The sequence below is a fragment of the Vulpes vulpes genome, chromosome 2 (genome assembly GCF_048418805.1).
Source record: "Vulpes vulpes isolate BD-2025 chromosome 2, VulVul3, whole genome shotgun sequence".
Classification (NCBI taxonomy): Eukaryota; Metazoa; Chordata; class Mammalia; order Carnivora; family Canidae; genus Vulpes; species Vulpes vulpes.
The window spans coordinates 64194146-64207398 of record NC_132781.1 but is presented as its reverse complement, the minus strand read 5'-3'; the positions used below and the strand labels follow the sequence as shown (position 1 = coordinate 64207398).

Sequence of the window (13253 nt, the reverse complement as noted above, 5' to 3'; positions counted from 1 at the left end):
AGGGAGAGCAGGCTCTCCACTGAGCAAGGAGCCTGATGCGGGGCTCGATCCCAGGATCCTGGGATCACAATCTGAACAGAAGGCAGATGTTTAACTGACTGTGCTCATAAACAAATATTTATAAATAAGATTTTGATCAGGAGAGTAACTTCTTGAAATTTTAAGAGGAGAGTAATATGAAATATGAATTGGTGAGGGGAAATTGTCATTAGAAACGTCTATTTGAATATACCCTTTATTTGATTCTAAATTTTCCAGTGCTTTTGAAGCTGAATAATTTTGTGACAGCCACAGTATGATTTAAATGTTTAATCTCTGGAATTATATTCTGTATTATTGACATGACACCTCTATCATTTCTAAGACCAATATATTTATTTATTTGTTTATTTACTTATTTATTTATTTATTTATGATAGTCACACACACAGAGAGAGAGAGAGAGGCAGAGACACAGGCAGAGGGAGAAACAGGCTCCATGCACAGGGAGCCCGATGTGGGATTCGATCCCGGGTCTCCAGGATCGTGCCCTGGACCAAAGGCAGGTGCTAAACTGCTGCGCCACCCAGGGATCCCAAGACCAATATATTTAAATTTTATCAGGTGTTAATTTCAGGTAGCTCTCCTTGAGATATGAAAAGAACAACTCAGCAGGTAATTTGGCAGATTCTCTCCTCTGCTGATCATTATCCTGATTCAGTGTCATAGAATTCTTCTAAACTGTGTTAGAACAAAAGCAAAGCCACATAAGCCACCTACCAAATCAGTGAGCAGATGAGAAGTGTCTGCCAGTCCTTTGAATGAAACCCCTGACATAACAGATTTTAGAACTGGAAGATATCTTACAGATCATGTAATAATCCAAGGCTCTCATTTTAACAGGGGTGAGACGGTTGTTTGAACAGGTCAACTGATTTACTCCTCCCAAACATAATTTCCTAATCTGGTTAATTCAAGGTCTTACTTTCAGAAGACCCTTAAGGAATTACGGGATCCCCGGGTGGTGCAGCGGTTTGGCGCCTGCCTTTGGCCCAGGCTGTGATCCTGGAGACCCGGGATTGAATCCCACATCGGGCTCCCGGTGCATGGAGCCTGCTTCTCCCTCTGCCTATGTCTCTGCCTCTCTCTTTTTCTCCATGTGACTATCATAAATAAATAAAAAATTAAAAAAAAAAAGGAATTATATAGTAAATTAGTAGTACCAAATCAAGATCTGGGCTTTTGTCGTAAATCCATTATTTTCACTATATTAAGATGGATTCTTCCCCTCTTCTTTCCTGCATCTTCTGAGTCTTTAAGTCTCAAATTATTCCAGTGACCTCTGCTTCTTTGGAGTTGGTGTCAAGATTCCAACATTTTCTTCATTTTTAAAACATGGTTTGATTTGCCAAAGTAATAGTGCACAAACGCAACAGAATATACTGCATATTAGTACTTCTTTTAAATAACCAACGCAAGGTGGGTTAATAGCTGCACATTATTTAAGCTTTGTTCAGATACTTTGAAAATTTACTTGTCGATTTTATTAAATTCATTTTTTATCGGTGTTCAATTTACCAACATACAGAACAACCCCCATGCCCGTCACCCATTCACTCCACCCCCCCTTTTGTTTGTTTGTTTGTTTTTTTAATTTATTTTTAAAGCTGCCGATTTTTTTTAAAGATTTAAAAAATTCACTTATTTGACACAGAGAGAGAAAGCATAAGCAGGGGGAGCACTAAAGGGAGAGAGAGAAGCAAGCTCTCCACTGAGCAGGGAGTGCAATAGGGGCTGGATCCCAGGATCCTGAGATCATGACCTGAGCCAAAGGCAGGCACCTCACGGCTGAGCCAGCCAGGCGCCCCTTACTTGTGATTGGATGATTGGATGCTTGTTGTGAGTGAAGACGGACATCTCACCTAAAATGAACGGGTTCTCAAACTGATGACGTTGTGGTAGGTTGGCTGTCAGTGGCAATGCCGGTTAAGGAAGCCTTTATGGGGCCCAAGACCACTGCAACCGCTGGGCGCTGCACAGAGCATCCCGGAGGCTGGAAATGTTTCAGTCCCCCTTGCAGAGCTTTGCATTTCAGAGTTAAGGGTTCGGGGCCAGACCTCCCAATCCGTTTAGGGATGCTCCACGCACCTGGAAACGTCAGCACAGCGGTCTTCCCAGCTGCCGAGGGCAGCCGAACTGCCTGCTGAGACGGCGATGGCCCCAGACGTCCCCTGGTTCAGGGTTTTAAGACACAACCATAAAATGTCAGGGCCCTTGAGAGCCCACCCAGATCCCTTCCCGTCTGCCGGCCGAACCACGCCCAGCCTATCGCACACGCGTTCAACCTCCTCCGGTTTCTGGGCAGCAGCAGGGACTCCGCAGGCTTCCGTCATCCTCGGAGCGCTGACAGCCGGCGCAGCTCCATCCCTCGAGGGGGGCAGATCCTCCCTCGCTGCAGGACCCCGACATCCCGGGGTAGAAGCTCACCTCCCTCCTGGCTGCTGGACCCCAGCTGGGCAGCTCGGGGCGCTCTGCCACGCCCCCGACTGGGTGCACGGGCCGCGGCGCACCGGGGGGCGGGCGGGGGCGCGAGCTGCAAAGCCGCGCGAGACCCTGGCAGCCCCGCGAGCACCGCGGGGGGAGGAGGTGGGCGCGCGCCGCTCTCGCGAGAGCTCGCGGGAGGAGGGCCGCGGGCCGCGGGGGGCGGGGGGAGGGGAGGCGGCGGCGGAGCAGCGCGAGGGCGGCGGCTGTGCTCCCGGGAGCGGGCGTGCGGCCCTTTCCTCCGCCTCCCAGGGAGTGGCTGAAGCCGGGCGCCTCTCGCTCCCGCCCCCTGTGCCTGCCGTCGGAACGCCAGGGCCGAGCAAGTTGCGCCGCGGAAGAGCCGGCGCCGCCTTCCGCTGCCCTCCTGCCCGCCCTCTTCTCCCCCGGCCGCCGCCGCCGCCGCCGCCGCCGCCGCCGCCGCCGCCGCCGCCGCCGCCCCCGCCCCCGCCCCCACGAGGCCTAGAGACCGCCGAGCCCCAGCCCACGCCGCGGCCGACATGAGCTTCTTGTTGTGAGTAGCCGGGCCCCGCGCGCCGGCTTTGTTCGGGCGGCCGCAGCTCCCGGGCCCCGCGCTCGTCTCCGGGACCCAGCCCGGTCGCTGGCGCTGCCTGGCGGCGGTCGCCCCCCCCCCCCCCCCCCCCACGCGGCCGGAGCTCCCCTGCAGCCCCCGAGGAGGCCCCGAGCCCCGACACGCCCGGCGCCTGGATGTGCCTCTCTCCATCGCCCCGATCCTCCGCTTGCCCCTCGTCTCGGGTTCGCACGCCCTGCGGGGACACCTGCTCCTCCTCCGTGGGCCTGTGCGTCGCGTGCCGGGGAGCCCCGTCCTCGTTCCGCTCGCCCGTGGCCTTTTTCTGGGTCCCGAGCATACAAGATTGGGCGCTGCACTTTTTTTTTTCTCTGTGACCTCAGCACCCTTTTAACTTTCCTCTTAGGTTTTAGGAGTGGAAAGTCGGGGTGCCAAGTCCCGTGGATGTAACACCCTTAAGGAGGCCGCTTTCGGGTCCGGATGCCCTCGAGACAGCCCGAGGTCCTGGGGTCTGCAGAGCTGCCCGCTTCCCCGCGGCGCCCCTTCTCCCATCCCAGTGTGCCCCCCTGGAAAGTTCGGGCCTTATCTTTTTAGACAACCACCGACCAGTCGGGGTGGTGTGTCCGGGGTTGATTAGGTCCGCGGGGAGTTGTTTTGCAAAGGATTTGAAAATGCCAATAACGTCCCGTTTAGGACTGGTCGTTATTTCATTCACGTATCCTTTATTGCAGACGATTTAGGGGGGATGGGCAGACAAATGGGATGGCCAAATGGGAGTATGAGGGCAGCAGACAGCCTCAGGTCGTCAGTAAATAGGACACGACACCCTTGGAATTCCTCGTTTGAAGGCTTCGTTGTGATTCACCTCTGTTTAATCTGTGGTTAGAAAGCTCATAAAAACTCGGAGATTGAAACTTGCACCTTATACTCCTTTACTGTCGTGCACAGGATAGCATTTTTCTTCACGACAATAACACTAGCAGTTCTGTCCCGATTTTCTTCTTTCCCCACCTGTAATTTTTAGTCATCAACATTGGCACTTGGATCCTGAGAATTTAATTGACCCTTAATTTCGCGTGCTCGTATGTGGAATTTTAATCGTTTTTCGAGCATTAAGCAAAGCTGTGATCACAGAACATTAACTGGCAGGTGGTGGGCTTGCTAATATTTCTCATATGCACAGGAGCCCTGCCTTGTGTCACCCTGCAGAACACATGTGAGTTGGTGAAATCTCTTTCTTAGGCTCATCCTGGAAGTTGATCTGAGTGTGTCATACAGGTGTGCTAGATAGATGAGAGGACTGGGTGACTTTATGAAGGTCTTTGCTTCCAATTTTAGCTTGAATCAAGATATCCAGGCATCTCAGCTTGAAGCTTCTCATTTAGACTATGTTTTACATTGCTTGTATTTGATTTCTTCAAGAATGTAGAAGCTGTCTTCAAAATAGCAATGTGGATGATGTCCATGATTGCCGCTGATGGGCTTGTGTCTCTTGGAACTCAGAGCTAAATTGGTTGAAGCAGGGAAGAACCATATTTGGCTGAAACTAGGGGATGGAGAAGGTCTTGGTGATATTTTCTGAATACAAATAGAATAGTATCCTATTTTTACATGGCTCAGTATTTTATAGTTACTGAAATGCAGTGCTTAAGTCCATTTCTTCTGAAGCATACAAGTTACATAAGAAAAATCCTGACATAACAAATGTGTGTGTGTGTGTATATATATATATAAATATATATAAATATAAATATATATATGGCACATTATAGGTTTGTACTCTCTGGAGCACAATTTTTCAGTTAGGTTTCATGTAGCAGTTAATACATTCTCAATATATTTGGCCCTCATGCCTGACAATCCAAAAAAAGTTAATCCAACCTTACTGGTTTTGTTTTTTGTCTACCAGTAGTTTCAAATATAAAGTGAAGACCTCATGGATAGAAGTAATTATTATCAAAGTGAAAGAACAAAGTTTTGATTATTTCATCTATATATTATTTGGTATATCTTCCTGAAGATATACACCTATTTCTGTACCAGTAGGTGAGCAGGAAAATTAAAAGTTGCAAGTTAGGAAGTAAATGTAAACATTTTCTTCTAGCTCTTGGAAGCCTACTTGTAAGGCTACTGTAAATGATGGAGCCGAGGAAATAGGGGCAATGTGAGATAGGTTTATGAAGGTGCTGACTCATAACTCCTGAGGGCTTTAAGACAGAAGGAGAGAATTATTGGTTAAGAAAGTTGTTTATTGTGCCAGGTACTGATGTAGGCACCGGGTATCATTTATGAACAAAACAGACAAAAATTCCTGTATTAGTTCAGCTTATGTTTTGGTAAGTGACCATAAACACTGAATATCAGTAAATTATATTGCATTGTAGGAGGATGTAAGTGCCATGGAACAAAGTAGAGTAGGGTAAAGAGGTTTTTTTGGAAGGGGAGATGAGGTAGATTAGGTAATCCCTAAACGGTACCCAGATAATCAGCAGCAGTGATACCTTTTATAGCTTTTGTGCAAATGCTCAGAATAAATTGTACAGCATCTATAGATATGACTGGGACAAAGCTTTGGTTGTGCTACAAATTGGCCTTTATGTATCTTCAGATTAATAAGCTAAACTCCCAAATGTACATAGGGAAACTTCACGGGAACCTAATTTAACTTTGTAGTCTCAAATCTTTAAACATCCTCAGCACCTGCTGTGTGCTAAGCATTGTGCACGATGTGGAACTCCAGAGTGGTAGACAGTTTATAAATAGTCATCTGTAATTGATGCAATACAGTCATGGAGGTCTAAAGAATATGGAATAATTTGTTTTATTTGGGCTGGAGGAAGGCTTCTTGAAATAAGTGATAGTTAATGGAATGTATAACAAGGGTTCTCTAAAAGGGTATGGGAAACTAGATTTCAGTCAGAGGAAACATCACAGAAACGTGAATTTGCTTGTGAATTGTCCATTTTCAGGTTTGTCCAGGAGGCTATGGAATTGTGGAGCTAGATGGGATCTATAGTAACATAGCTTACTCAACCTCTTTTGGGTAAAATGGCAAAATCACCGACATCAGGTTACCCGCCTAATTATTGGCTTGCGTTGAATTGAAACACAGGCCTTTTAGGGTTTTTCCTCTCTTGGCATTTTATGCACATAACATTCAGGGAAATTTAGGATCAGAGTGAGTTCTCAACGTTCATTCAGAGTACGTTGAGTGTTTTCTGTTTCTAGCATTTTGTAATTGCTGGTCTCTTCTGACCAATAGAATTTCACTGAAATATTTGACTTGGAAAAGACCAAGATATTATTTCCTAATGTAGGGCTACTTGATTGGAACAGAGTTAAAACAAATACTTGTAGTTAACTTTAAAATGGAAGTCTGGAGGAAAGGTGGTTTAGGGATGTGAATGAATATAAACCAGGTCTGTTTCTGTATAGGGAGAATCAGAGAGATCCGTTGGGAAAGGAAGGAAATACTGAGCATTATTCTAGGTAAATTCAATTTATCTTTTCTAAAAAAATAGCAATTTAGGAAAGGAGATGTAGCTGTGTTTATATGTGTCTCTGTCTCCCTCTTCTACCTCTTTCAGTCCTGCCCCCCTCACCAAAAATAACCCCAGCATCTTTGTTTTAAGGCAAGTAAGTTGACTGGAGTGCTTCAGCATCTTCACCTATAAAGGAAATTAATATTAATAATAGTAATATAATAATAAATATTGCTAAGTGTTTACCATGTGCCAGGCACTCAGTGCTTTAAATGATTAACTTAGTTCAATAACTAGCAGAAGAAGAAACTAGCAAAGAGAGGTTAAATAATTTGTTTAAAATTATGGGGCCAGTGATATAGCAGGGGTCTGAGTTTTAGCAGTCTAGATCCAACAGTCCTGCCTCATATCTATAATTGATAAAATTATATAAAAAGATAGTATTCAAAAGGCCTTGTTTTTAGAAGTCTCCCATTCCCAGGTATTAATAGCTCATACTCCTGGACTGTTTGCTAAGGGTCACCAAGAACATAATAGTGGAAGAAAAAAATAGAAGCTTTTAAATTTAAATAATACTTATAATTATTTTTGACTTCCATCTTTTAAAAAAGGTTTTATTTATTTATTCATGAGAGACACAGAGAGGCAGACATAGGCAGAGGGAGAAGCACACTCCCTGTGGGAGCCTGATGTGGGACTCAGTCCCAGGAAACCAGGTTCACGACCTGAGCCAAAGGCAGATGCTCAACCAGAGTCATCCAGGTGCCCCTTGACTCCCATTTTTAATGTAAAAATAATACACATGTTGGAGAAATCACAATATAGTGCTAAGAAAAGCGAGAAAATAAGTCACTCATAATCATTACACCTTCCAAAATAACTATTATTTGTATTCTGTGATACAGTTTCCTCATCTTTCCTGCCACGTTTCTACCACATATAGACCAGATTTTTCATTTGGGAATTTTTTTATGTCAGCAAACATCATTCTGCAATATGATTTTGAATGGCTGTTGACCAAGTGTTAACAGTTTTGTTTTCTGACAGCCTGATTTACTATGTTATGCTTTTTTGGGGGGAGAGGGAGTAGATTAAGTGTGGTCATCTTTTTAAAACTACAGTTTGAGAATTGTAGATACCTGACTGGGTTTAGTTTACTTTTCCTCTCTAATATAGAATTGCTTTTGCTTTACATTACTGAGTGCAAAATAATTACTATGTGATCACTTTTATCATTATTGATTTTTCTTTTTTTTTTTTTTTCCCTCATAGTTGCAGAGTTTTTGTACCTTTGGAGTGTCTAATATACAAAAGCACATGTAGTACTTCTTCTCAGCTGTATATTTGATTATGAGGTATTGGGACAGAATAGCTATGTGTTACTTGAAAAAATAGGAAAAAATGGTACCTTTTAGGAGCGTTAAGTCTTATAGAGAAATTTTTTTAACTCTTCTTTCCACATTTCCATTTTTTAAAATTGAGATATAATTGATATATAACATTATGTTAGTTTAAAGAGTACAACTTGCATTTTTGTTTTGTATCAATCATCTAACTTAAGGCCATCCTTCATAGCTCATTTAGTAAAAAGTGTAGCTGTGAAACCTGTTCATTTGTAGAAAGTGGTTTTTAAATTTTATTTTGAAAGATTTTCAGATTTTTAGAAAAGTTGCAAAAAATAGCCCAAAGAATTCCTACATAGTTTTTATCCAGAGACCCCATTTAGTGTGATCCAATAATGTTATCCTCAGCAAAAGGGTCCAGTCATGACTCATCCAATTTTGTTCTTCAGCCTTCTTCCAACTGAAATATTTCCTTAAGTTTTCCCTTGCCTTTCAGGACCTTGATATTTTTGAGGATTATAGGCCAGTTATTTTGTGGAATACCCTTTAGTTTGAGTTTGCCATGTTTTCTTGTGGTTAGACCTGGTTATGCATTTGGGGCAAAAATATCACAGAAGTGTTACATAGTATCTTATAGCTTCTTATGGTGCATTTAACATATGTTTGCCCATGACTGGAAGTGATCCTTTGATTAAAGTGTCTACAGAGATTCTCCAGTGTGACATTATTATGTATGTTTTTTCCTTTGAGTAATTAATATTTTGTGGGGAGGTGTTTTGAGACTGTGGAACTGTCTCATTCCTCATTTTGTTTTCACCCACTAGTTTTAGTGTTCATTGATGTTTCTTGTCTAACTTATTACTGTGATGGTTGTGTTCTAATTCTGTCAGGCTTTTACATTTATTTGACATTTTTACTGAAGAACTTTATCAGTGGAGGCATTTTGATTCCTATTGTATTTAATGATTTGTAATCTATAATTATTTATGTTGATGCTCATAGTGTTTCAGCTTTGGCTAGTGGGAGCCCTGTTCAGTCTGGTTTCTATGTCTCTCTGCTTGTCTCTTTTTCTGAGTATTTCCTAACTTTCTGGCACAAACAGGTATTTCAGATTTGTCCTACATTTTCTGTGCCCTGTACCTGGAAATGGCCATTTCTCTAAAGGTGTTTATTCTGTTCATTGAAAAATGGTATTTAGAAAACAGAATGTAGGTGATAGGTATGTTAGTACAGTTATGTTGCTGTTCCCAGGCCCTCTCAGCGGATAGTGCTAGAAAATACCGTGTCCACATACATTTACGTATATGTATATTTTTTTTCTATCTGTATGTACTGAGTGAGTTCATACTAATATCTGCAGGTCTGATCTGAGTAGCACAGGGTTCATTCTACTTTCTCTCTTCACATATTTTTCACTTTGTTAGTGAAAAATAGGCTCCCATAATCCTCAGCATATGTATTTGCTCAAACGACTGTGCATTGCCATTCTCCTTAACCTTTCCTGGCCACCCTTGTTGTGGCTCCAGCTTCCACATGTCATTCATGTCTCCGGAGCATGTGCTGGCCCCTGCTTCAGCTGTATTATGGTTGAAAGCAGACTGAGACTCCACTGTGTATGGTATGAGTATGACAGTAATCTAATTTTTTTTCCTATGAATCCTGTGTTAGGATCAAGACCTCAGAGATGTTGGAAGGATTAAAGATATTGAATGTAAAAGGCCTAGCTCAATAAATTATAGTTAAGTGCAGCAGCAATATCTAGTTCATTATTGATAACTCAGCAGTGTCATGATTGCTAGTAGCTGTTACTATTTTTTATTGACATATTCATCATTCCGATTACTTAAATCATACACAATTTCTGTAGGTTTATAATCATATGTATCAGTGCTACTTTGATTTTTCTGCAGTTAGAACTTAAAAGCAGGAGTTTGAAGGCAAGCAAATATTTGAGTAATGGTTTACCTCATAGCCAAGTAGTCTTATTATTACTATTTATGAAGGAAAGTTTGCATTTTCTTTTATTGCTACTATTATTTTATCTTTCAGCCTAAATCCTTTTGTTCTCAAATTCAAATTTGATGAGAATAGTTCAGTAGTTATAGTATTAAGTATTAGAGGAATATTTTTGTGTGTTTCTTTGTAGAAGTAGATAATGGTATGACAAATACTTTCTTAATAATCAGTGTAAATATAGAATGGGAAGTAGAAGCAATAGAGGTGAAAGCCTTTTATGGCAACTTTTCTGGTATCTTGGTGCCTCGATCATGTTCCAGACAGAGGAGCAGCAGCATGGCCTTTTTGCTCGTAGGGAAACTTTTTGCTTGTTAGTGTCCTGTTAGCTTTAGATTTTACTACTGGAAGAACTCTGTTTAAAAACTCCCCGTGGCTATAGTTTTTACTTATAGGCCAAGTTCCATTCTCCCTAATTCTTCCCCACATCCTGCCAAATATTTAGCTGGGTCTCTTATTTTCAACTCTTAAGAAATGTCACTTTTGAATCCATGACCAACAAACTGAATTGACAAAACTGTATTCTCTCAACCAGAATGAGCCAGTGTTGAAGAGTGTTGCTTGTGTCTCTAGTCTATTGTTAAGGACTTCCAAAGGGATCTTATCAGTCAGCTTGTTTAACTCTTTAATCAACCTATTGTCAACCTTGTCATTTTTTTTTTTTTTTCTTAAAGTAAACTCTACCTCCAACGTGTAACTCCAACTTTACAGACTGAGCCAGCCAGGTACCCTAAACTTGCAGTTTTTAATTTTGGAAATGACAAGCTACCAAGAACCAAAATAAAGTTTTTTGTTTGTTTTTTGTTTTTTATCAGACTATATTTACAGCCAAACTATTCCAAAAAGTACAATTCTAAGTTCCTGGTTATGTATGGGAACCAAAATGTGCCTCAGTTGAGTTGTACTGATTTTACCTTTTGCTGAAGTGGGAACATAATTTAGGTGTTGGGACTGTATTGCCTAGTGATACCTGTAAGTTCTAGAAATATCTTTATTTATTTATTTTAATGCCATTCAACATTTAGAAAAAAAGTACCACTGTCATTTTATAGCACCATTGGGAAGCAAGGCTGTAGTTGACTCTCTGGTGTCAGAAGACCACCCCTAGGACTGAGGAAATCCATATCTGTACATGATTAAAGCTCTTGGTAAGTCTACTTTAGACCCTTAAAGTGTGGGGCTTTGGGCATCACATGGGAGCATGTTAAAAATGCAAGATTTCAGGCCCAAAACCTTGAATTAGAATGCATTTTAAGATTCCTAGGTGAAAAGCATGTTCAAGTTTAAGAAGCTTTAGATAATAGCAAGTGGATGATGTCTGTATTGAGTTAAATGATTCAAAATAAGGTAAAGAAGAAAAATCCTTGGGATTCAATATTAACACTACCTCCTTTTTTTTTTTTTTTTTTCACGTTTTAAAACAACACTACCTCCTTTTTTGAGACATTCTGTGAAGCCCTGGTGCTCTTGAGCCCTGGTAGAAGCTTGACAAAACTTTAGTCAGGCTCTTGAGCCTTCTTCTAGGCTCATCTGTGTACTTTATAAATTTTAGTTTTAGCAGAGACCCTACTTGCTGAATTTAACCAGAACCCCCTTTCCCCAACTTCAATATCTGATTTAGCTTCGTCATCTACCATTGTCCCTCAGGTGATGTCTGATCACCCTGGCTTGTGTCTTCAGCAAGAATCCTGTTAGGTCAATTTAGTTAGAACCCTTCTAACCCTGATGTTTTCTCCTAGTAATTTTCTATCCACTTATCCCTATACCCTGCTCCTTGCCTCTAATTCCCACTTGCACATGCTTTATTTAGATTTGAACCCCATCTCCCCCAATGCCACTCTCTCCCACTGTAAAATCCCATTGCAGTTGTTGCTATATCTATCTCATTGTTCCTGAATAAAGTCTGCCTTACTATCTTTGACAATTGTCAGTGAATATTTTTTTTCTTTAACAGTTCTCAAGGAGTTTAGGTCCCTTGGTTGTCTTTGCATACCTGTGATTACTTTTATTAATTATTAATTAAGGTTTTTCTCCCCTTCTGAACATTGTTTCATAGATAGGGTTTGTTCGCTATTTTATTTCCCAGGGTGTTAGTACATTGCTTGGTAAATATGTCATCTACTTATCTATCTGGACCAAAGACTTTGAAACCCAGGACCACTCATTGATAGGCCACTACTCTTTCCATAACAACATTTAGGAAATAAATAAATATATATAAAGAATAGTGGCCCATGAATGAGGAGACCTAGGTTTCAAAGTCTTGGTCTGTCACCAGACGTGACTTTGGGCACATCATTTAATTTCTTAGCTTCTGTTTCCTCTGTCTACTGGGTGGAAAGTAATGCCTTTTCCATTGGGTAAATGTGAGAATTGAATGAGAATGTATATGGAAGTTTTTATAAACCAGAGAATCCTGTACAAACACTATTACTATCCTTACTCAAGAAGTTCCCCAGCCCAGTATATAAACTCTTTCTGCATTCCAAATTTATTTAGCTATCTTATAAATGAATGGTATTATTGCATAATACAATAATTTATTAGATATCTCCTGTGTCTAAAGCAAAGTGTTAGCTGGTGTTGGGAGGAGAAAGAGGTCAGGAATAATACTTGGAACACCCTGGGAAATTAAAGAGTAAAGGAAGGGAGTGGCTGGAATCCTTTGGATTTTCTTCCTGCAGTTCACTTCAATGTTTCAGGTAGAGATTGGAGTGTGCTAGCAGTGGTTGGCAAAATCCCAAGACATAGAGAACCTCTGTGATATGGTGTTTGCTTATTACTCCAGCCTCATTTGTGCCTTCCTTCCATGTCTTCCCTCACAGAGCCCAGCCATTTTATTTTATTTTTGGAGGGGGAGGGGCAGGGAGAGAGGGAGAAAGAGAATCTGAAGCAGGCTTCATGCCTGGCCCAGAGACCGACTTGATCTCACAACCCTGAGATTATGACCTGAGCCAAAACCTGGAGTCAGATGCTTAATTGACTGAGCCACCCAGGTGCTCCAATTTGCATTTCTTTCAACATGCATTTCTTCCTTGTCTGCCTGCCTCTGTAAATGCTGTTCCTGTTGTTCTGGCTGGACTGCCTTTCTTCCCACCCTCATTTTTTCAGTTCAAGAGTCAGTTCTTCTTCCCTGCCCTGTGCCCCCTTTCCGGTTTGTTACCATTTGGTACCATTTCAGATTCCTTCATGTTCCTTATTATAACCATTATCAAAAAAGAGACCGTATTTGTCCGTTTTCAGGCCTTTCTTCATCAGAATGTGTGACCTCGCAATTTCAAAAGCCGTTTTTAAATCTCTGCCACCTAGCATAGTGCCTAGCACATACTCAGTAACAAATTTTTTAAAAAATCCGTGACATTCAAGTGT

The 13253-nt window shown here is 41.8% G+C and overlaps 1 protein-coding gene across 11 annotated transcripts in view; it reads left to right on the top strand.

Moving 5' to 3' along the window:
- The window catches only part of MOB1B (MOB kinase activator 1B), a 108479-nt gene that overhangs the window by 41716 nt on the left and 53510 nt on the right, over positions 1–13253 (top strand). The window contains exons 1-2 of one of the 11 annotated variants that reach the window (XR_011999867.1): positions 1613–3031; positions 10937–11032. The exons of 6 other annotated variants lie outside the window; for them this stretch is intronic. Coding sequence is in view for 2 of the 5 variants with exons in the window: in XM_072748828.1 (XP_072604929.1) it covers positions 9455–9489 (35 nt within the window). In the remaining 3 variants the exon portion in view is untranslated. Of the gene's footprint in view, positions 1–1612; positions 3032–3452; positions 3548–9324; positions 9490–10936; positions 11033–13253 lie in introns of those variants that run through there. 4 more of the 11 variants (XR_011999868.1, XM_072748834.1, XR_011999869.1 and 1 more) reach the window with 4 other exon arrangements.